At 46.6% G+C, this 23,710-nt stretch overlaps 2 protein-coding genes across 5 annotated transcripts in view; one reads left to right on the forward strand and one right to left on the reverse strand.

Annotated features, from left to right (window-relative positions):
• The window catches only part of NET1 (neuroepithelial cell transforming 1), an 89,002-nt gene extending 85,873 nt beyond the window's left edge, over nt 1-3,129 (reverse strand). Inside the window, exon 1 of the mRNA XM_087968937.1 lies at nt 2,954-3,129. Coding sequence (XP_087825063.1) covers nt 2,954-3,129 — 176 coding nt within the window. The remainder of the gene's footprint in view (nt 1-2,953) is intronic.
• LOC113430010 (tubulin alpha-1 chain-like) overlaps nt 3,033-23,710 on the forward strand; it is a 35,778-nt gene continuing 15,100 nt past the window's right edge. The window contains exons 1-2 of one of the 4 annotated variants that reach the window (XM_087968940.1): nt 3,033-3,365; nt 21,503-21,588. In XM_087968940.1, coding sequence (XP_087825066.1) covers nt 21,586-21,588 — 3 coding nt within the window. In that variant the 5' untranslated portion in view covers nt 3,033-3,365; nt 21,503-21,585. Of the gene's footprint in view, nt 3,366-18,423; nt 18,442-21,502; nt 21,589-21,743; nt 21,789-23,710 lie in introns of those variants that run through there. The other 3 variants (XM_087968938.1, XM_087968939.1, XM_087968941.1) reach the window with 3 other exon arrangements.

The raw sequence follows: 23,710 nt of genomic DNA on the forward strand, positions 1-23,710 counted from the left end.
TCTGGGTCAATGTAAAGAGAGAGGCCATATAGTGGCAACCTGGGTTAAGATCCCAGATAAAAACCCATCCATGACATGATTAAGGCATCAGCCAAACTGCCCACGAGAACCTCAAGGAAACCCACAAAGTCCCTCTGGTCTAGACCAAACTTGGCAACTTTAAGACTTGTGGACTTCAACTCCCAGAATTCCCCAGCCAGCCATGCACGCCTACCTGTACAAACTGCTCATCCCCCATCTTAGTATTTTCCAGCTTTTGGAATTTTATAATTTTTATAATTTTAAAACTATTTAATCTTAAACTAATTCTGGTTTTTAAGGTTAATTTTACTGATTATATTGTACACAGCCTAGAGCCCCTCTCTGAAGGAAATGAGAAGCTAAGAAATAGGAAATATAAATAGTCTGTCCTTTTTGTACTTCCGTTTTTATTTTTAAACTGATGTTAAATTTCTTGAAAAACCACTGACATTTCACTAGACTCAATTTTTGCTGTAATACTATCAAGAATTCTAACACCACGTAGACACTTTCACCTAAATTATTTGCTTTTCTCTTTATCAGTTAATTAGTCCCTATCACTCAGAATCAAATTAAAAAAACTGCTAATCTGGTCTCTTCCTATCTTCCAACAGGGAAAGACTTCCAGCAAATGAAACTGACAATTTCCTGTTAAGATAACATCTCATGTAATTTGTCTCCCAGCTCGTATCACTCAGTAGTATTTCATTTTCTTTTAATGCCCTTCTAAGACGCTTCCAAGAAGTACCTACATCGTTGGTAATTTACAAAAGAGTAATGTATTTAAATATTTTTGCTGAAGGGTAAACTAACATTCACGTTAATTCCCTTCACATCCTGGACATAAATTATTTCAACTTCTACCCTCAAAACTACGCTATAGAGCACTGCACACCAAAAGAACTAGACACAAGGTCAGTTTTCCCATGCCATCACTCTGCTAAACAACTAATTCCTACAACACTGTCAAAGTATTTACTAAGACTGTATTACTATATTACTCTTCTCATCCTTCCTAGTACCTCTCTCTTTCCATTTAAGACTATAATCTTGTTGATTGTATTTTTACAATTTATATTGTTTTATTTGTTTCCTAGTATGATTTGATTGCTTATTAATAACTTATGACTATCACTAAGTGTTGTATCTTAGGATTCTTGATGAATGTATTTTTTATGTACACTGAGAGCTTATGCACCAAAGACAAATTCCTTGTGTGTCCAATCACACTTGGCCAATAAAGAATATTGTTGGTCATTTACAAAAGAGTAATGTTTTTAAATACTTTTGCTGAAGGGTAAACTAACATTCACGTTAATTTGGGCAAGTGTTGTGCTATATGTTTATCAATAATAATCATCACTTTTACAAACTGGGCAAACCCTGTTTGTTAAAAATGATCAATGTATAAAATGTGTCTGACAAGGCAGAGAGGAAGGGATATGACCTTAGCAGAAATATACAAGAATGATTAGTTATTAAGTTTGTATGCCACCCATCTTTCTACCAAGTGACTCTGGCAGCAAAGAATTTGTTATTTGACCAGGAAAAAAAGGACCATATCATCCTTCAAGCCCTAAAAAGCAAAATAATATACAGAAGAGGGTCAGCAAGCAGCCTCTGTGACCCACTGGAATCCTAAGGAGGAGCTCCCCCACAATGAGGCTTGCAAAATTCTGCTAGAACAGCCTCTGATTTTCTGGTCTGGTCTACCTTATGGAGGGAGGGAGAGAAGGAAGGAAGGAAGGAAGGAAGGAAGGAGAGAGGGCGGAAGGGAGGAGATAAAGGTGAGAAGAGAGGAAGGAAAAGAAGGAAGGGAAGGAAGGGAAGGAAGGGAAGGAAGGAAGGAAGGAAGGAAGGAAGGAAGGAAGGATGGATTGATGAAAGAAAAGGGGACAGGGAAGGAAGGAAGGGCAGAGAGAGAGAGAGAGAATGGGGGAAGGGGAGGGAAAAACAGGGAGGGATGGAGGGAAAAGGAAGGAAGGAGAAAGTGTGAAGGAAGGAGAGAGAAACAGGGAGGAAGGGAGGAATGAAAGAAAGGAATGAAAGAAGGTTTTGATGGGAAGGAAGGGAGGGAGGGAGGAGGGAGAAGACAGAAAAGATGTGAGGGAGGGAGGAAGAATGGGAGGAAAGGAAGTGAGAGAAAGGAGGAAGGGATGAAGAAAGGGAAGAGAAAGGAAGGGAAGGAAGAAGGGAAGGAGGGAGGAGAGAGAGAAAGGGGGAAGGGAGGAGAGAAAACAGGGAGAGATGAAGGGAAAAGGAAGGAAGGAGAAAGTGTGGACAAAGGAGAAAGGGGGGAAGGAAAGAAGGAGAAAGGCAGAAGGAATGAAGGTTTTGATGGGTGGGTGGGAGGGAGGGGGGAAGGAAGGTTTTGATGGGAAGGAAGGCAGGGAGGAGAGGAAAAGGATGTGAGGAAGGGAGAAGAAAGAGTGGGAGAAAGGGAAGTGAGAGAGAAAAGAGTGAGGGATGAAGAAAGGGAAGAGAAAGGAAGAAGGGAGGGAGAAGAGAGAGAAAGGGGGAAGGAAAAACGGGGAGGGATGGAGCGAAAAGGCAGGAAGGAGAAAGTGTGGAGAAAGGAGACAGAAACGGGGAGGGGGAGAAGGAGAAAGACAGAAGGCAGGAAGGAAGGTTTTGATGGGTGGGTGGGAGGGAGGATTGAAAGGATGGAGGAAGGGAGAAGAAAGAGTGGGAGAAAGGGAAGTGAGAGAGAAAAGAGTGAGGGATGAAGAAAGAGAAGAGAAAGGGGGAAGGAGGAAGGGAGGGAGGGAGAAGAATGAGTGAAAGGGAGGGAGAGAAAATAGAAGGAAGAAGGGGAAAAGAAGGGGAAAAGGAAAGGCCTGGCCAACCCGCTTCCTTCGCCCTCCCCCTCCTCTAGGGGTGGGGGCGCCCTTCTCTTTGCGGGGAGGGGGAGCGGCTGAACCGGCCCACTTACCGCCCACAGGAGGAGGAGGAGGAGGAGGTGGCCTTCCCTCTCTGGGCCCCGCTGGGGGTTTCCTCCAGCACCGCACCGTCCGGGAGGCTGGGCCGTCGCCCCGGCTCCTTCTCAGGCTTCTGTGGCCTTCCCTTCCTCCTCACGGGGGGCTTCGCGGCCAGCGGGGCGCCTTCCATGCCGAGCGAGGCCCAATCGAAGCCGGGCCGAGAGGCCGAATGGCGACGCGGCCGTTTGAAAATGGCGGCGGGACGTCGCGGCCAATCAGCGGCGCCCGACCGTTGCTAGGAGACGGCCAGAGCGAGGCCTAGCGCCCGGCCCGGAGCCTGCCCTTTCGCCGTGGTTTTTTTGTTTTGTTTTTTCCGGCCGGAGGATGAGGGCTGAGGGGATGATGAACGCTTCCGCCCTCGAGAAGGTAACGTCGGCGGCGGTGTGGAGGAGCGCAGAAGAGGCCGCCGTCCGGCAAAGACGGTTGAGGCTTTGGGAATGAGGCCGCTGGGTGGCCACGGTCGTTAAGCGATCCCTAACTTAGCAACGCGGCTTTCTATGGAGAGTCTTGAGCCTCCGGGTCATGGTGCTTTTTTTTTTCTTTTCTTCCAAAAGGCAAGTGAACTTTCTTGGGCTTTTTTTTCCCCCCTTGAAGACGTTTTGCTTCTCCCAGAAGCATCTTCAGTTCTGACTGAATGATGTCATTAAGTCAGAACTGAAGAAGCTTCTTGGAGGAGAAGTGAAACGTCTTCAAGCAAAAACAAAGACAGATGAGATGAAATAACCTTTATTGTCATTTTTTTTCACTGTGAGTAGACATTAAAAATGAAATTCTGTTTCCTGTTCTCAAAAGAAGGGGGGGTGTATACACACACGGATACACATACAATATACATACATAGACTAGAATAGAATAGAATAGAATAGAGTAGAATATTGATAATAGAATAGAAATAGAATAGAAAAAACGAATAGAATATGGAATGGAATAGGAGAGAATAGAATGGATTTAGAATAGAAAATAGAATAGAATAGAATAGAACAGAACAGAACAGAACAGTTTATTGGCCAAGTGTGATTGGGCACACAAGGAATTTGTCTTGGTGCAAATGCTGTCAGTACATACATACATACATACACACGCACGCACGCACACACACACCTAAATCCATCTATCTATTAATCAATTGCAGTGGACAGTGATAGATAGACACACGCACACACTGTCCAAAAGTCCACTTGCTTTTTGAAAAAGCACCTTTAGTAACCTGGTTGTATCCCCATTGCTTTTGCTGGTCAGAAGTTTGCAAAAGCCGGGGAATCACATGACCCCCCCTCAAGACACTGCAACCGTCATAAATCCATGCCAGTTGCCAAGTGCTTGTATTTTAATCACATGCAACGGCCATAACTGTGAACAGTGGTCATAAGTCACTTTTTTTAGTGCTGTTGTAACTTCAGAAGATCACTAAATGAACGGTTGTAAGTCAAAAACTGCCTGTACAGATAGTCCTCGATTTACAATGGTGCATTTAGTGACTGTTCAAAGTTACAACATTGACTTACGATTGTTTTTCACATTGCAGCATCCCTGGGCTCACAGGATCAAAATTCAGAGGCTTGGCAACTGGTTCATTTTTATGACGGTGGCTGTGTCCCGGGGTCATGCGATCCCCTTTCACGACCTTTTGACAAGGAATTGGGAAGCCAGATTCACTTAACAGCCAGGTTACTAATTTAACACCTGCAGTGATTCACTTAACAACTGTGGCAAGAAAAGTCATAAAATGGTGCGCAAAAATCACTTAACAAATGTCTCAGCCACAGAAAAGTGGGGCTCAATTGTGGTCATAAGTTGAGGACTACCTGCAATGGTTACCTTGATACTAGGTTGGTTGCAATGTCCAATTATTCCCCCCCCCCCAGCATCCTGTGCTCTCAGAGTTGGTATTTTGGGGGACAGATCCCCCAAGACACGCAGGTTAAATGGGGTGTAAGGAGATAGCTTGGTCAGGTGAGAGCATGATGCATTTTGGGGGGACTGCCTGCTCTTGATACCCACACCTAACTTAGCTCTTTACCGTTCCGATGATTTTTATACAGGTAGTCCTTGACTTACAACCACAATTGAGCCCATTGTTTCTGTTGCGAAATATTTGTTAAGTGAGTTTTGCCCCCATTGTGCGACCTTTCTGGCTCACAGTTGTTCAGTGAATCCATTCAGTTGTTAAGTGAATCCGACTTCCACAAAAACCATCAATGTGCAAAATTTGCATGCCCGCATACAGCAGTGGTCGCCAACCAGTGGGCTGGGGGAACCCTAGTGGTCCGTGAGAAAATTTTGGTGGTCCACAGACAAATGTCACCCCCAAAGCAATTAACAGGCTGCAAGGCTTGTGTCCACTGGCCGCACACAAGGCTTTGTCGCCTGCATGCGAACAGCATGAGATAGTGAGGGGAGGAGGGAAAGGGCAGAGGGGGGGAACTAGGCCATCTATCAAGGCTGCTTCTTTCCGATTCTTTCTTCTTCTGGCTGCACGCAAGGAAAGCAGCCAAAGTCTTTCTTTCCCTCCCCCCAAACTCCGCCAGAAATGAGTCTTTGGGACCCTGCAAGGCCTCCTGCTCCAAGAGGCTGCAAAGGCTCATTTCTGGCGGAGTTTGGGGGAGAGAAAGAAAGACTTTTGCTGCTTATGCTGTTTTCCTTGCATGAAGCCAAAAGTCTCTCTCTCTCTCCCCCACCCCGAGAACGGAGCTGGAGACAGTATCCTGCAATCCCAAATAAAGAACGATCGATCGGTAGGAAAACGGAGTGGGGAATTTTCCTGCAGCCTTTTGGGGGATTTTCCCAGGGTCTCTGGTCCGAGGGATTTAAAATTATGAGTTTGGTGGTCCCTGAGGTTCAAAAGGTTGGCGACCCCCTGGTGTAGGGAGCAAGGGAGATGTTCACTTAATAAACGTGGCTTCTCAGAAGATCGCAAAAGCCTGTGATCACATGACCCCCGAGGCACTCCAGTCGTCATAAAAACGAGTCAAGTTGCCAAGAGTTCGGATTTTGATCACGGGACCGCAGGGATGCTGTAACAGTTTGTAAGTGTGAAAAACGGTCATAATTCAGCTTTTTTGCAAGGCCATGGTGACTTTGAACAGTCACTCAATGAACTGTTGGAAGTCAAGGACTACAAATCTGCATCTGCTTTGGGACCATTTATTTTCAGCTTTCGGAAAGCACGTTGTGCGATGGGGATAAAAAGAAATCCCAACCGTTGTGTGTCTTGTGCCTATAATGCTGGATGTTTAAGAAGCATCTTAGCCGAGCCAGTTTGGTCTAGCGCAGCGGTTCTACCACCGTGAAACACTGGCGGCATGCGAGAAAATTTGGTGGTCCGCAGAAAAATTATTTGCTTTTTATATATATATATATTGCACTAAATGAAGGGTCCTCAAACTACAGCAGGAGTGGGATTCTAACTGGTTCGGACCAGTTCTATAGAAACGGTTGTTACGGTTCTGTGCAATTCGGAGACCCGGCAAATCGTGCCCCTGGCTGGCCCCGCCCCTCTCCGCCCAGTCAGTCCTTATGACGCATGCACAACATCACGCGCATGCCTGACATCGCTGACAGCGTTCTCTCCCTCCCAGTCACTCCTTAGGATATTTTTTTCCCCTTCCGACGATCAGCTGTTCCAACAAATAGCTGCGTTGCGATCCCCCTCGCTGTCTTACTGCTTCATCCAGGGGGCTTCCCTGAGGCCTAAGGAAGGCAAAAAATGGAGGAGGGGGCACAGCACCACCACCCCGCTCCATTTTTGGCCTTCCTGGGAGCAAAAACGCCCCCTCAGGAGGCTTCCCTGAGGCCCCATAAGGCCCCAAAACACAGCATGTGGGGGTGCAGCAGGCCCCACCCCCAGACTCACTGCCCCCCCTTCAGAGGCTTCCCTGAGGCCCAGAAGGCCCCAAAAAACGGGGGGGGGGGTTGCAGAGGAGGAGGAGGAGGAACAGCAACTGGGGGTTCCTTGGTGCTCCCTGAGCTTGGTGGTTTTCTTGCAGACGTTTCATGACCCAGCTAGGTAACATCATCAGTGCTAGAAGGGAGTGGGGTTTGTAAAGTAAAGTAAAGGTAAAGTAAGTGAAGTGAAGTAAGGTAAAGTTAAAGTAAAGTAAAAAGTAAAGTTAAAGTAAGGTAAAGTTAAAGTAAAGTTTAAGTAAAGTTAAAATAAAGTAAAAAGTGAAGTTAAAGTAAGGAAAAGTAAAGTTAAAGTAAAGTAAAAAGTAAAGTAAGGTAAAGTTAAAGTAAAGTTAAAGTAAAGAAAAGTTAAAGTAAAGTAAAGTACAGTTAAAGTAAAGTAAAAAGTGAAGTTAAAGTAAGGAAAAGTAAAGTTAAAGTAAAGTAAAGGTAAAGTTAAAGTAAGGTTGAAGTAAAGTAAAAAGTAAAGTTAAAGTAAAGTTAAAGTAAAGTAAAGGTAAAGTAAAGTTAAAGTAAAGTAAAGTTAAAGTAAAAAGTGAAGTTAAAGTAAAGTTAAAGTAAGGTAAAGTTAAAGTAAAGTTAAAGTAAAGTTAAAGTAAAGTAAAGTAAAGTTAAAGTAAAGTAAAAAGTGAAGTTAAAGTAAGGAAAAGTAAAGTTAAAGTAAAGGTAAAGTTAAAGTAAAGTAAAGTTAAAGTAAAGTTAAAGTAAAGTAAAGTTAAAGTAAAGTAAAAAGTAAAATTAAAGTAAAGTAAAGTTAAAGGAAAAAGTAAAGTTAAAGTAAAGTAAAAAGTAAAGTTAAAGTAAAGTAAAAAGTAAAGTAAAGTTAAAGTAAAGTTAGAGTAAAGTTAGAGTAAAGTTAAAGTAAAGTAAAGGTAAAGTAAGTAAAGTGAAGAAGAAGCAGCCCCGCCCACTCATCACATGGCCACACCTACCTAGCCACGCCCACAGAACCGGTTGTTTTAAAATTTGAATCCCACCCCTGAACTACGGCCCCTGGGCTGGATACGTGCAATGAACGTTTGTGTTGCTGCAGGGAGTCTCCCCCTTCGGGGTCTCTTTGTGCGGGCCGGAAGGGGCCAGAAATGCCCACTTGGGGTCTGCTTCGGCCTCCTGGTGGGGGCTTTGGGCGAAGGCTGGAGGGAAGCTCCGCTGATGACGGAAGAGCCGGGGAGGGCCTCGTTCCAGTGGGACCGCATCATGGCCTGGAACCGGCTGACTACCTCCGCCCACTGAGCCTCCAGGCCCTGGGACCTGGCCTTGCACTCCCGCAGGTCTTCGCTCTGCTTGGAAAGCCCAGGCTCGTAGTCCTCAGTGAGGTGCTTCTGCGGAGCCTTCCTTCTCGGTCAACTCCAATTTGAACCGAGCCAGCTATTTTTGCCAACTCTTTCTCTCTCGTGGGGGGCTGCTTAGGTCCGATAACTGCTTCCTGTTGGGGCCCTAAGGAACCTGGGAGGGCAGCGGAGGAGGGGCTGGGAGGGGAGGAGCGAGTAGAGGCCGGCAAGGTGCGCCTCGACGAGTTGAGTTGGCCACGCCCACCCAGCCGGTCATTAGGCGGGTCATATTAGTGGTCCGCGGGATTTCAAATTCGGACCCTGAGGTCCGAAAGGTTGGTGACCCCTGGTCTAGTGGTTAAGGCACCAGGCGGAAAACTGGGAGATGGTGAGTTCTAGTTCTGCCTTAGGCGTGAAAACTGGGTGGGTGACTCTGAGCCAATCCCCAGGAGATGGTGAGTTGTAGTTCCACCTTAGGAGTGAAAATTGGCTGGGTGACTTTGAGCCGATCACCAGGAGATGGTGAATTCTAGTTCTGCCTTAGGCACAAAACCCAGCCAGGTGACTTTGGGCTGACTTTGGGGTTGGACTAGAAAACCTTCCAAGGCCCCCTTCCAACTCTGTTATTCTATCAAGGACTACCTGCATTTTAATCTTGTGGCACTGACGCTTTGCAAGCTGCTCAGAGCCTCTGGAAAAGGAGCGAATGGAAAAAACGAATACACCATCTTTTTTTCCCTCCTCCTGTTTGGAATCTTGCACTAAATTACACGCCTGACTTAGAAGATCCTATAACAAATCTCACTCCCTGAACAGCCTTGGCCAAGAATCTTCCGTTTCAAATTTCATTTTTCCACCGAAAGGCAACGAAGAGGGAAGGAGGGAAAAAGGAATTTCGAAGTAGTGAATGACTGTCAAAGCAGTTTCAGGTTGTTGTTTTTTTAATTTTTAACTTGAAAGCCAAAATTAGGACCCAAAGGTGCTTTTTCAGGACGCATCTGGACTTTCTTGTTATTTGAAGACATTTCGCTTCTTATCCACGAAGCATCTTCAGTTCTGCCTGGGTGGTAGGGAATGGAAGAATTTATCTTCCTTGCAGACAGCTGGTCATTTGCATCCTTTTAGAGGGTCCTTGAGGCCACTTGGAGGTTTCTCTGTATCCTCAGGGTCACACCTGAGTGGTGCAAACGGGTGTGGAGCCTTCTGACTTAATGGTGGGGAATGGAGGGATTTATACTCCTTGCAGACAGCTGGCCATTTGCACCCTTTTAGAGGTCGTTGAGGCCACTTGGAGGTTTATCTGTGTCCTCAGGGTCACCTGAGTAGTGCAAATGGTCCCTGTAGTCTGCAATTTTGTTGGCAATCCATTCCCACACCATTCAAAGGATGTCCATCCCAAAGGGCATAGCTAAAAGTCTGTACAGATTCTCCATTATCCAGGTCATGGTTGTCCCAAAGGTGCTTTTTTCCAGGAGGCAACTGGACTTTCTTGTCGTTGTTGTTTTGTTTTTGTGACCTTCCGACAAGCCAAGTCAACAGGGAAGCCAGAATCACTTCACAACCGTTTGACTCATTTAATAATCGCAGGGATTCGCTTAATAGCTGTGGCAGGAAAGGTCGTGACATGGGACAAAACTCAGTTTACAAACCGCCTTGCTTCACAAGGGAAATTCAGGGCTCGATTAAGGTCTGCCCGTGTCCCCTCGCCTTTAGGGCAGCCTCTTTCGGGCGACGGAAGCTCCCCAAGTGCAGTCCCCAGCCACTTCGATCGGCCGGTGGAAGCGGCCTCGGGGCGAGGGGAGTGTGTGCATGCACTCGCCCCGATCGAAGTGGCTGGGGACTGCACTTGGGGAGCTTCCGTCGCCCGAAAGAGATTGCCTAAAGGCGAGGGGACACGGGCAGCCATGCCCGCCGACGGCTGGGGACTCTGCCTTTGGGGAGCTTCTATCGGCTATCGGGGTATTCTAGCCTCGGCTACCTGCAGGGGACTCCTAAAGGCAAGTTTTCTCCCCATTCCTCCCCCCGCCCTTCCCCCCCGCCATTTCTCTTCACCTCGTGTCGTTCTAACGAACCATGTGAGAAATGGCGGGGAAACGCATGGTTTAAATGGGCCTAAATTTTGGGGGCGGGGCTTAATTTCACCTCATGCCTAGAAATCATGCTGGGCCTTCCTATTGGTGGAGGCCGTATTGTTGGAGAAACACGGTAACCTTAGGCTTCTATAATATTTGCGATATAAGCTAAGAAACTTCTGCTAATTATAAGAATACTTTTCCGGTAACTTTCCGTTCTGCTTCAGTGTTACCCGGACAGCTGAAAAGTGCTGTGCGCAGTGTTCAAAAAGCCTCTTCTTTCCTGCTTTTTCAACCTCAGCTGTGCCACGCAAAGAGGCTGAGGTTGAAAAATCAGGAAATAAAGGACAGCCAAGAGCTCGGGTGGGCGGGTGGGCCAAAGCAACAGCAAACACAGAACCGGTTCTGTGTCTGCTGCTCTTCAGAGCTACCGGATCTATAGAACCGCGCAGAACTGGTAGCATCCCACCCCTGCCTAGAACCGTGATGGCAAACCTCTGGCACGCGTGCCAGAAGTGGCACATAGAGCCATTTCTGCTGGCACGCGAGCGTCGCCTGAGATCAGGCCCACTGTGCATGCATGCGCGCTGTTAGGAATGATAGTCACCTAACAGGGGTTGGCAATATATAAACCAGGATAGTCATTTAATACTGCTGTATCTTTAAGAGAATGTTGTAATTGTGATTGGCTGAGGTTCCTCCAATGGTCATAAGATGGAGCCAGAAACCTGGTTTGTTCCTTTTTGCTTCCCTTTTGCCTGATCGTCATTCTGCTTGAATTGCTGTGAGTCTTGCAACTGTTCGCAAACTCCATTTACTGAACTTTGGTTATGATATTTGACTTCTTTTTTGGATTATCTCTGGACTGATACTAACTGCTTTAACCGTGTATGATTTGGACTGTTTGTTGGACTTTGTTTACCCGTTTACTAGAAGTAAAACTCACATTTTACTATTCAGCGTATCTGTGTGCTGGTGGTGTGTTATTCATCACCACTCTCATTATGTTTCCCTGAGTGCACTCATTCCCCGAACGGGGAATACCTCAACACGCGCCTCCCAACAGCCAGCTGATTGTTGGGTATCTGTTTTCTCGTTGGGGGCAAGCGCATGCAGATGTGCTCGTGAGCCACACAGAGAGTCTACTCATGCACAGGGAGGCAGGGGGATCGCAGAGGCATGCGCAGGGGGGTGGGAGGTTCACACGTGCATTTCATTGTGGGTGCAGACATGCATGCACGTACTTTCGGCATGTGAGGATGAAAAGGTTAGCCGTCACTAGAAAGACTCTTTTTTCTCCTTCCTAAGGCAGATATGACCAAATTGTGGGCTGGAAGCCATGCAACCCCCCCCCCTCCAAATGGCTTTCTTAGTTGGGGGGAATAAGCTGCTAAACTGTGGCTTCCTCTGCTCCAGCTGTTTTCTTTGCCTGCTTCTTATGAGAGAGTGTTTACTAGCAGCTCTTGTTCAAAAGAAATGGATGCTTCCTCTACTTCCCAGCAGAGGGCGCTGTGGGACTTAGCGTACATTTAAAAAGATTCTACCTGCCATCTTTTTCCCTAGGCGCAAAGAGTTGGAGAGGGAGCAAACGTTTCTATTGGGTAAAAGAAGTTTTTTTCAAGTTTCCTTGAAGTAAAGCAGGGGAAGAAGTAGAAAGAGAGCCATGTAGGTGTTAGGGGTGAAGATGTGTGGGCCTAGAAACCAGGGGATGGTGAGTTCTAGTCCGGCCTTAGGAATGAAAGCCAGCTGGATGACATTGGCCCAATCACCAGGAGACGGTGAGTTCTAGTCCTGCCTTAGGCACGAAAGGTGGCTAGGTTACTTTGGGCCAATCACCAGGAGACAGTGAGTTCTAGTCCTGCCTTAGGCATGAAAACCAGCTGGGTGACATTGGATCAATCACCAGGAGGCTGGGAGTTCTAGTCCTGCCTTAGGCATGAATGGTGGGTGGGTGACTTTGGGCCAATCACCAGGAGGCTGGGAGTTCTAGTCCTGCCTTAGGCATGAATGGTGGGTGGGTGACTTTGGGCCAATCACCAGGAGGCTGGGAGATCTAGTCCTGTCTTAGGCACGAAAACCAGCTTGGTGACATTGGATCAATCACCAGGAGATTGTGAGTTCTAGTCCTGCCTTACGTATGAATGGTGACTTTGGGCCAATCACCAGAAGGCTGGGAGTTCTAATCCCGCTTTAGGCAGGAAAGCCAACTGGGTAACTTTGGGCCAATCACTAGGAGACAGAGAGTTCTAGTCCCACTTTAGGCATGAAAGTAGGCTGGTTGACTTTGGGCCAATCACCAGGAGACGGTGAGTTCTAGTCCCGCCTTAGGAATGAAAGGTGGCTGGGTGACTTTGGGCCAATCACCTGGAGACAGTGAGTTCTAGTCCCGCCTTAGGAATGAAAGGTGGCTGGGTGACTTTGGGCCAATCACCAGGAGACGGTGAGTTCTAGTCCCGCCTTAGGAATGAAAGGTGGCTGGGTGACTTTGGGCCAATCACCAGGAGACAGTGAGTTCTAGTCCCGCCTTAGGAATGAAAGGTGGCTGGATGACTTTGGGCCAATCACCAGGAGACAGGCGAGTTCTAGTCCTGACAGGAATGAAAGCTGGCTGGGTGACTTTGGGCCAATCACCAGGAGACAGTGAGTTCTAGTCCTGACAGGAATGAAAGGTGGCTGGGTGACTTTGGGCCAATCACCTGGAGACAGTGAGTTCTAGTCCTGCCTTAGGAATGAAAGGTGGCTGGGTGACTTTGGGCCAATCACCTGGAGACAGTGAGTTCTAGTCCTGCCTTAGGAATGAAAGGTGGCTGGGTGACTTTGGGCCAATCACCTGGAGACAGTGAGTTCTAGTCCCGCCTTAGGAATGAAAGGTGGCTGGGTGACTTTGGGCCAATCACCAGGAGACAGTGAGTTCTAGTCCGCCTTAGGAATGAAAGGTGGCTGGGTGACTTTGGGCCAATCACCTGGAGACAGGGAGTTCTAGTCCTGCCTTAGGAATGAAAGGTGGCTGGGTGACTTTGGGCCAATCACCAGGAGACGGTGAGTTCTAGTCCTGCCTTAGGAATGAAAGGTGGCTGGGTGACTTTGGGACAATCACCAGGAGACGGGGAGTTCTAGTCCTGCCTTAGGAATGAAAGGTGGCTGGGTGACTTTGGGACAATCACCAGGAGACGGCGAGTTCTAGTCCTGCCTTAGGAATGAAAGGTGGCTGGGTGACTTTGGGCCAATCACCAGGAGACGGTGAGTTCCAGTCCTGCCTTAGGAATGAAAGGTGGCTGGATGACTTTGAGCCAATCACCAGGAGACGGCGAGTTCTAGTCCTGCCTTAGGAATGAAAGGTGGCTGGATGACTTTGGGCCAATCACCAGGAGACGGTGAGTTTTAGTCCTGCCTTAGGAATGAAAGGTGGCTGGGTGACTTTGGGCCAATCACCAGGAGACAGTGAGTTCTAGTCCTGCCTTAGGAATGAAAGGTGGCTGGGTGACTTTGGGACAATCACCAGGAGGCTGGGAGTTCTAGTCCTGCCTTAGGAATGAAAGGTGGCTGGGTGACTTTGGGACAATCACCAGGAGACAGTGAGTTCTAGTCCTGCCTTAGGAATGAAAGGTGGCTGGGTGACTTTGGGCCAATCACCAGGAGACAGTGAGTTCTAGTCCCGCCTTAGGCACCAGAACCAGTAGAGTGGCCTTGGGCCAGGCACCCTCTCCAAGGCCAGCCCACCTCACAGGGTTGCTGTTAGGAAAAGGAAGATGTGTTAGGTCTGTTCATCACCTTGAGTTAAAAATAAATATAAAAATAAAAAATAAAGGTGGGATTAAAAATCTATCAAAAAAGCAAAGCAAGAGAAAACCTAGGGAATGGGCAGAGTGAAGAAAGGGGTCGAGGGAATGGGCTTAAAATAACGAAGTTATTTTAGTTAAAAGCACTAATCCAGCTTAATTCCTGGAGATTTCACGAAGAAGTCCAAATAGTTCAGAGGTCAAAGCTGTCTCGTTTGGACCAACGCAGAATGTGCATTTTTCACATGTGACATTGAAATATCTCCCGAACTTGCCAAGTTTCACGTTAAATCATTTTAAATCTGGAAGATAACTTAATGCTTGCTATTCCCACTTCGGAAATACGAGAGGCCCAGACACAATTCTGACACGCCATGGTTTGCCTAAGTCAGCAAGTGAAATAGTATCTTTTCTTTTCTTTCTTTTAAAATAACTCCAGTTTGGGTCTGAGATCTTCAAACCAGATGGTTTGAACCTAATCCTCAGACATTTTAATGCAAGATGCCTTTTAGATGAAGAATGGCTAGGTCGGGATCACTAATTTTGGTCTGTACAGGGAGGAATTGTTGAGAAATCTCTGTATTTTTTGCTTGAATAGAATGGAATGGAATAGGGAATGGAATGGAATAGAATAGAATAGAATGGAATAGAATAGAATAAGGAATGGAATGGAATAGAATAGAATAGAATAGAATAGAATAGAATAGAATAGAAATAGAATGGAATGGAGAATAGAATAGAATAGAATAGAATAGAATAGAATAGAATAGTATAAGCAATAGAATAGAATAGAATAAGGAATAGAAGAGAAGAGAAGGGAAGAGAAGAGAAGAGAAGCAAAATAGCAGAATAGAAGTAGAATAGAATAGAAGTAGAATAGAATAGAAATAAAATAGAAGCAGAATGGAATTAGAGCAAAATGGAATAAGAATAAGAATAGAATAGAATAGAACAATAGAATAGAATAGAATAGAATAGAATAGAATAGAATAGAATAGAATAGAATAGAATAGAATAGAATAGAATAGAGAATGGAATGGAATAAATTAGAAAGAATGGAATGGAATGGAATAGAATACAAGAAAACAACCAAGCTCAGAAAGCACCAAGGACCCCACAGTTCTCCTCCTCCTCCTCCTCTTCCTCCCCTCTTCTTTTTCCCCTCCACAAACCCTTCTCCCTTCTAGCACTGAGGATGTTACCTAGTTAGGTCATGAAACGTCTGCAAGGAAACCAGCCAGCTCAGAGAGCAACACCTCATGCAAATATTCTCCTTTTAAATTAACTTCTCTTCAGCTGGAATTTCCACCACACGGGGCTCCCTCTGCCTTTTTATCTGAACCCAGTAAGGGGCCAGGCAAGCCCAACCCATTTTCCCTCGGTCCTTTTTGCAGGCTCCATTCCCACCCTTTGTGCCTTCCCCTTCCAACATCCGAATCACTTCTTCACCTAGCCTTCTGCCTCCCTCCCCTCCCCACCCCGGGCTGCATTCCAGCCCTTCCCCATGTCTGGTTAGCCACCTGTTAAAAACATGCCAGTTATTTTTAAAGGAGCTGCTCCATCTGTTTCCTTTCGTTGAGGCTGCAAGAAAATGGAACAAGCCCTGTTGGTTGACCTTCAAATCATTTTCCGGGAGACTCGGCTGCCTCTAAGGTCACAGGCTCCTTTGTCGGGAAAAGGCAGCCGGAGGCTGGAGAGCATCCATGGATCAATCAGGATAGAAATGGAAGGGACCTTGGAGGTCCTCTAGTCCAACCCCCTGTTCAAGCAGGAGACCCTGTGCCATTTCAGACAAGCGGATATCCAGTCCCTTCTTAAAAAACCTCCACCCCTTCGGGAAGCAACCTGCTCCATGGATTAATTGATCTTAAGATTAAAAAAAATAACAGAATAACCAAGTTGGAAGGGACCTTAGAGCAGTGGTCGCCAACCAGTGGGCCGGGGACCACTGGTGGTCCGTGAGAAAATTTTGGTGGTCTGCAGAGAAATGTCCCCCCCCCCCAAAGTGATTAATCGAGGCTGCGCGGGAACACAAGGCTGTGCCGTCTACATGGCCTGCGGGAACACAAGGCTTGCGTCGCTTGCATTGCGAATAACACGAGGGAGTGAGGGGAGGGGGGAAAGGGCAGAGGGAGGGGGAACTTGCCCCACTCGCCCCACAAGTCTGGCCTGGCCACTGCTTCTTTCTGCTTCTGCTTCTGCTTCTGGCTGCACGCAAGAAAACCAGCCAAAGTTTTTCTTTCTCTCCCCCAAACTCCACCAGAAATGAGTCTTTGGGACCCTGCAAGGCCTCTGGCTCCAAGAGGCTGCAAAGACTCATTTCTGGCGGAGTTTGGGGGAGAGAAAGAAAGACTTCTGCTGCTTTCCTTGCCAAAAGTCTGTCTGTCTGTCTGTCTGTCTCTCTCTCTCTCTCTCTCTCTCTCTCTCTCTCTCTCTCTCTCTCTCTCTCTCTCACACACACACACACAGCAAACCCTATGGCATTTCAGACAAATTATGTGTCCAATTTCTTCTTAAAAAGCCTCCAGTAATTTGTAGAGTTGTAATTGCAAGAATGTTCCAACCTCGGATGGCAAACCTCAGATAAGGAATGTTTCCAAGCAAATACAACTCAGGTAAACAAAGTCACTAATCTAAAGGAGGATTAGAGAGAGGAAGTAAACATATGTTAGACTTTAACTAGAGATAATAAATTGTATTAATTACTGTGCTAAACAGTAAGGAAAGTTAAGCAGTAACCAAAGTTAACCAGTGATGGAGGATAACTAAAAATGTGTATAAATGCAAGACTAGACTCCAATAAAGATCATCATGATTCAGTTGTTCATGAACAAACAACCCGACTGCCTCGTCATTACACCACCACATTTTCTGGTGGCCAGCTGCTCCACTGCTTAACTGTCCTCCCTGTTTGGAAGCTTCTCCTCAATTCCAGTTGCTTCTCTCCCTGGTTAACTTCCATGCATTATTTCTTGTCCTGCCTTCAGGTGCTTTGGAGAATAGCTTGACTCCCTCTTCTTTTGGGCAGGCCCTCAAATATGAAAATACTGCTATCATGTCCCCACTGGTCCTCCTTTTCTCTAGCCTGGCCAAACCTAATTCCTACAACCGTCCGTCCTTCATATGTTTTAGTCTCCAGACCTTCCATTATCTTAGTTGCTCTTCTCTCCGCTCTTTCCGAAGTCTCAATCTTTTTTTTGTCACGTGGGGACCCAAAAGGGATATGTTAGGACAGAAACAGGCCTTAATCTTCCTGTGATATCGACACTTGGTCTCTTTGCCACCAGAAGGTGAAGTATTTACTTTGAGGGGTAGAGGAGGGACAGACGGAGTGATAGATAGGCAGGCATGGATTCTTAGGTGTCATAGAAGCCAATGAGATTGGATATTTATTTATTTGTATCTCTCCTTTATTATGCTTACAAATAACTCAAGGAGGCAAACATATCCAACATACCTTCTCCTCTTATATCCCCCATAACAACAATCCTGTGAGGTAGGTTCTGCTGAGAGAGGATGGGGCGGTGAGAGTGAGATAAGCCCAAAGCCACCCAGCTGGCTTTCATTCCTAAGACAGGACTAGAACTCACAGCCTCCTGGTGATTGGCCCAAAGCCACCCAGCTGTCTTTCATTCCTAAGGCGGGACTAGAACTCACCGTCTCCTGGTGATTGGCCCAAAGCACCCAGCTCCATTCCTAAGGCGGGACTAGAACTCACGCTCCTGGTGATTGGCCCAAAGTCACCCAGCTGTCTTTCATTCCTAAGGCGGGACTAGAACTCACCGTCTCCTGGTGATTGGCCCAAAGTCACCCAGCTGGCTTTCATTCCTAAGGCGGGACTAGAACTCACTGTCTCCTGGTGATTGGCCCAAAGTCACCCAGCTGGCTTTCATTCCTAAGACAGGACTAGAACTCACAGCCTCCTGGTGATTGGCCCAAAGTCACCCAGCTGTCTTTCATTCCTAAGGCAGGACTAGAACTCACAGCCTCCTGCTGATTGGTCCAAAGTCACCCAGCCAGCTTTCACGGCGAAGGCAGAACAAGAACTCTGTGTAAGTTGAGGACCTGTATCTAAACAAAGCAGAATAACTTTGAGCCTTGGGATTTGTGTCTTCAGTGAGTCCCAATGCTTTTCAGTGATTCGTTTATTTATTCATTTTTCTCTGTCTGCAGGGTCTTCCCCCCCTTGCTCCAAAGTTCAGAAGAGTGAACCCAAAACTGCAGAACTGTAGAAAAGAGGCGTGCCGATTGCCTTCATGAACACAATTAAAAGTGCACCCTTTCATAAAATTATGCGATATCCACCCACCCCCAGGCTGCCTAACAAGAACAGTTTATAACATGTTCCTGAATGCCCAGAGAGAAGGCGCAGGAGTACATTTCCTGCGGTCAGCATATTCCCTACTGTGGAGCAATGGTGAAAAATTAGTTTTTCTCTTCTGTGTTGCAAGCTTGTGCCAGGGCAGACCTAAGTCAGCGTTTCTCACGGGTCGGGCAGACTCAAATTGGGTCAGGGGGGTCCCCCGTGTAACTATCTCTTGCCCTGCACCAGGCAGTGCTTGGAATTGGCTTTAGAGGTTTCCTGCAAAGGAGGGCAGCGCTAATTTTGCAAAATAGCTAAGGCATAATGGGGTCCGCGGGGCTCTCTGAGCTGGGGGGTTTCCTTGCAGACGTTTCGTGACCCAACTAGGGAACATCATCAGTGCTAGAAGGGAGTGGGGTTTGTAGAAGGAAAGGAAAGGAAAGGAAAGGAAAGGAAAGGAAAGGAAGGGAAAGGAAAGGAAAGGAAAGGAAAGGAAGGAAGGGAAGGAAAGGAAGGGAAGGGAAAGGAAAGGAAAGGAAAGGGAAAGGAAAGGAAAGGAAGAGGGGAAAGGAAAGGAAAGGAGGGGAAAGGAAAGGAAAGGAAAGGAAGGAAGGGGAGAGAGGAAGGAAGGAAGGAGGGGAGGGAGGAGAAAGAGGAAGGAAAGGAAAGGAAGGAAGGAAGGAAAGGAGAGAGGAAGGAAGGAGAGGGAGGGAGGAGGAGAAAGAGGAAGGAAAGGAAGGAAGGAAGGGGAGAGAGGAAGGAAGGAGAGGGAGGGAGGGAGGAGAAAGAGGAAGGAAGGAAGGAAGGAAGGAAGGAAGGAAGGAAGGAAGGAAGGAAGGAAGGAAGGAAGGAAGGAAGGAAGGAAGGGAGGGAGGGAGGGAGGGAGGGCTGTGGGGTCCATGATGCCCTCTGAGTTTGGTGCTTTTCCTGCAGACGTTTCATGACCCAAGTAGAGAACATCATCAGTGCTAGAAGAGAGTGGGGAGGAGGAGAAGAACTGTGGGGGGTCCTTGGTGCTCTCTGGGCTTGGTGGTTTTCTGGCAGACGTTTCATCATCCAACTAGGTCACATCATCAGTGCTAGAAAGGGGTGGGGTTGGAGGAGGAGGAGGAGGAGGAGGAGGAAGAAGTGTGAGGTCCTTGGTGATCTCTGAGCTTGGTGCTTTTCCTGCAGACATTTCATGACCCAAGTAGAGAACATCATCAGTGTTAGAAGGGAGTGGGGTTTGTAGAGAGGAGAAAAGGGGAAGGAAGGAAATTAGTTTTGTTTGCTGATCAGAATTGGTTTATTTATTTTTGTTAAATTTACTTGCCGCCTGTCTCGTGGTGAGGCCACTCCAGGTAGCTTACCACGATAAGAACAAAGAGATGAAAGAAGAGTGAATGGAAATAAGATCATAGAGCCATAAAATAGGCAATGAAAATGAACACAATGTGATCACCAAAAAAAAAGAAAGAAAGATGGGCGGGTAGAGAACAGAGAACAAAGGGAGGGGAGAGTTTCACTGTATGGATGAACAACTGTATAAATTGGAGAAATAAACACGGTTTGGCAGCTTCCCCTTTTTACAATTTTTGAATGACTAAATCTAAAAGCTGTTGCAGTTGGTGTGATAGGGAGTCATGACAGACATACTGGGAGATGTTCATTGGTGGTTCATTGGTCCCCATGGATGTCTTGCAATCAATGTCTGATTTACAGTCATTAGAATTGGAATTGAATGCCCCCCTCCCTCCTATCACGGATGATGTAACGTAGTTGGGTCATGAAATGTCTGCAAGAAAACAACCAAGCTCAGAGAGCACCAAGGACCTCACAGTCATCATCTTTCTCCTCCCTGCCTCTTCCTTCTCCTCCTCCTCCTCCTCTCCACAAACCCTACTCCAGCGGTCTTCAAACTTGACAGCTTTAAGACTTGTGGACTTCCACTCCCAGAATTCCTCCTCCAGTCATGTTAGCTCGGGAATTCCGGGAGTTGGAAGTCCACAAGTCTTAAACTTGCCAAGTTTGAAGACCCTACTCCCTTGGAGCGCTGATGATGTAACCTAGTTGGGTCATGAAACGTCTGCAAGACACCAAGGACCTTTCATTTCAACCCTAGGCTACAAATATTCTGTGGCATGACAGACACAGAACAGAACAACAGAATTCTTTATTGGCCAAGTGTGATTTGAAAACAGAAAGAGATTTATCTCTGGTTCATAAGCTCTCAGTGTACATACAAGCAACGAGGGATAAATCATAATCATAAAACACCATCATCACAAGTCATATGGCACAACGCTCACTGATAGTCATAGGATACGAAATAAGCCATACAAAAAAATCCTAATTAGGATCCTAAATAAAAGCAGTCCACACAAATGATACACAAGGAACAAAGTGATAGTCGTAAGAAGCTAATAGGACATAGGTAATAGGACAAAGGAGAAGGATAGTAATGATATTGCAGCCCTACTAGGTGGTTTGACATCCCAGGGCATAAAACAAGCATGGTTGTTTCTGGTGTGCAATGCTCTATATAGCGTCGGTTTGAGGGGAAATGTTGAAACAGTTCGTGACCAGGATGAGAAGGGTCTGTAGATATTAATTCCAGGTCAGGAGGGCTCTGCAAACATGGTGATGGGAGGATTTTTTTCTGAAAGCCCTTTGAAGTTTTGATATAACCTCCCTGGTCATTAGATGTCTCTAACAAGGGGAAGCTTTCTGCAAATCGTCACCTCTGCAGGAACCAATTAGAACCAAGGCTGGGCAATTTGGGGAAAAACAAAACAACAACTGTGGACTTCAACTCCCAGAATTCCCCAGCCAGCCATGCATGGCTGGCTGGGGAATTCTGGGAATTGAAGTCCACGGGTTTCTGAAACCAGCCCTCCCCAATTTGTTGCATTTCAGCTCAATTTCGTGCCAGGCCGCTCAAACTGGGAAACCCACCGGCCTCTCCCATCCTAAGGATGATGGTGGCTCGGAGGAATTCCCTTGTGTGTGTGTGTTTGTGTGTATGTATGTGTGTGTGTGTGACTTCACACCCTATCCAGCACACCCAATAAACAACAAGCGGTGAAATCTGACCACGTCCCTACCCCAATTTCCTCCCCTACCCCATCCCATGCCCTTAAAAGTACGCGTCTGTTGCTTTAAATGAGCCCCGAAGACTTCGGTTGTTTTTTTTCAGGTGGAGTCTGGTCTTGCTGGGTTATAAATTTGCAGGGAGGAAAACCCAGCAGCTGCTTTGCTGGAATCCCCGACATAGGCATCATGGTAAGCCCACAAGTCTGGGGGTGCAGAGAGGGGGATCTCTGGGGCAGGCTAAAATCAGAGAGAAGAGGGGGTGGGCTGCCCCGAAAGGGGAAAGAGAAGCGTCTCTCTCCGTAAACTTTTTATAAAGTTTAATTTTTTTTTCGGAAGCAGGTACGGCCGCAGATTTCCTTTGGACGGTTTGCTCCTTATAAGGCGAAAAAGTAAGCTCCAGGGGGGAAAAAAGGGGGTATTTTTTGCTTGAGGAAGGGTGTTTCTCTCATTTCTCAGTGCTGAGTTTCTTTGCAAAGTTTGATGGGTCTGGCATGGGACACTTTTTCCACCCCCCCACCCAGTGGATATCTTCAGAGGCTAAGGGGGGAAAAAGGCGATTGTCCAGTAAATCCCATTATTATTATTATTATTGCCTCTTCCTCTGTATTATTTCACCCTGCTGCTACGAACACGGTGATCTAACCTTACTGTACTTTAGAAAAAGAAAATCCCCCTTTCTCCCCTTCTGGATAAGAGGAAACTGCCATATTGCCTTTGTTTGCTGTAATCCCAAAGGCTGATAAGCTGAAGACCAGAACAAAATGTGTTTTTTCTCTCTCAATTTTTTTTTTTTTAATCGGAGGAACCGTCCCAAAGTGGGAAACTTTTAAAGTGAAATTAGAAACTGCAGCTCGGCGAAAGCTTGGGAGAGATTGTAATGATTGCATTGCACGTTCATCAACTTTTGAGGGCGGGAGGGACTGCAAAAGTTTTTTTTTTCCCCAAAAAAAATATTGGCAAACCACCTCGCTTTGAGGAAGAAAAAGAAAAAAAAAAGCTGCTGTCAGTTTACTCTTGAGCTACTCCAGGAAAGTTGGCAGAGTTTAAGATAGATTGGAGTGCTGTCTCTTTCCTGGCTTCCCAAGCAAAACTTGGTTTAATTGGATGTGTCTATTTTAATGATAAGGACTAGGGGTGACATCCTAGCAGGGTTCCAATATTTGAGGGGCTGCCCCAAAGAAGAGGGGGACAACTTATTGCCCAAAGTTTTTGAAGGCAGAACAAGAAGCAAAGGGTGGAAACTATTCAAGGAAAGAAGCAAACCTGGAAATAAGGAGAAATTTTCCAGACAGGGATAAGAATTAACCCGTGGAACAGCTTGCCAGCCAGAAGTTGTGGGTGCTCCATCACTGGAAGCTTTCAAGAAGAGATTGGACAGCTATTGATCTGAAATGTTATAGGTTCTCCTACTTGAGCTGGGAGTTGGACTAGAAGACCTCTAAGGACCCCTTCCAACTTCACTATTCTGTTATTATTCTGTAATTCAAGCCTCGGAAAGAAATAATAATCATGGAGAGAACCCAGCTAAAACTAAGGTGGAATTTCCTAACAGTGAGAGAAGAATTAACCGGTGGAATGACTTGCCTGCAGAAGTGGTGGCTGCTTTTAAGAAGAGATTGGATAGCCATTGGTTTGGAAATTGTATAGGGACTCCTGCTTGAACAGGGGGGTTGGACTAGAAGACCTCCAAGGACCCTTCCCACTCTGTCCTATTATTCTGTAGTTCAAGCTTTGGAAAGGAATAATAACTAAGGAAGGAGAGAACCAATCTTAGAATTCAGGAAGAACTTCCTGGCTGTGAAGTATTAACCAGTGGAACAATTTGCCACCAGAAGTTGTGGGCTGCTCCATCCCTGGAGGTGGTTTAAGAAGAGCCGTTTGTCTGGAATGGGAGAGGTCTCCTGCCTGAGCAGAGGGTTGGGCTAGAAGACCTTCAAAGGTCCCTTCCAACTCTTGTGATACTGTTACCGGGAAGTTTTGGAGGGCGGGAGGGCGGAGGCGGGAGTTTAAATGGAGAAAGCGACTCCAGTCCCCTTTTAGCAAACTTAAAATATTTGTCATACCAGCCAAAACCTATTTTTGCCGTTTTTGAGGTTTGCGTGAATGAGGCAGCCGGTGGGAGCTGCCACTCCAGAGGGCCGTTCAAGCTTTGCCCGTCGAAATAACACAAATGCCAGCAGTTGTTTTGTGCCGAACAGCTGGTGCCTCTTGGCACATTTGTTGGAGCGAGCATGCGAGGGAAGCGCACATGGCCGCCGGGCGACTCCGGCAAAATGGGCCAAGGAGGTCTCTACCCTAGATGGCGAGGCCA

Source organism: Notechis scutatus, chromosome 6 (assembly GCF_049901735.1).
Source record: "Notechis scutatus isolate UNSWTSFEM ecotype Mainland chromosome 6, rNotScu1.2, whole genome shotgun sequence".
NCBI classification, from domain to species: Eukaryota; Metazoa; Chordata; class Lepidosauria; order Squamata; family Elapidae; genus Notechis; species Notechis scutatus.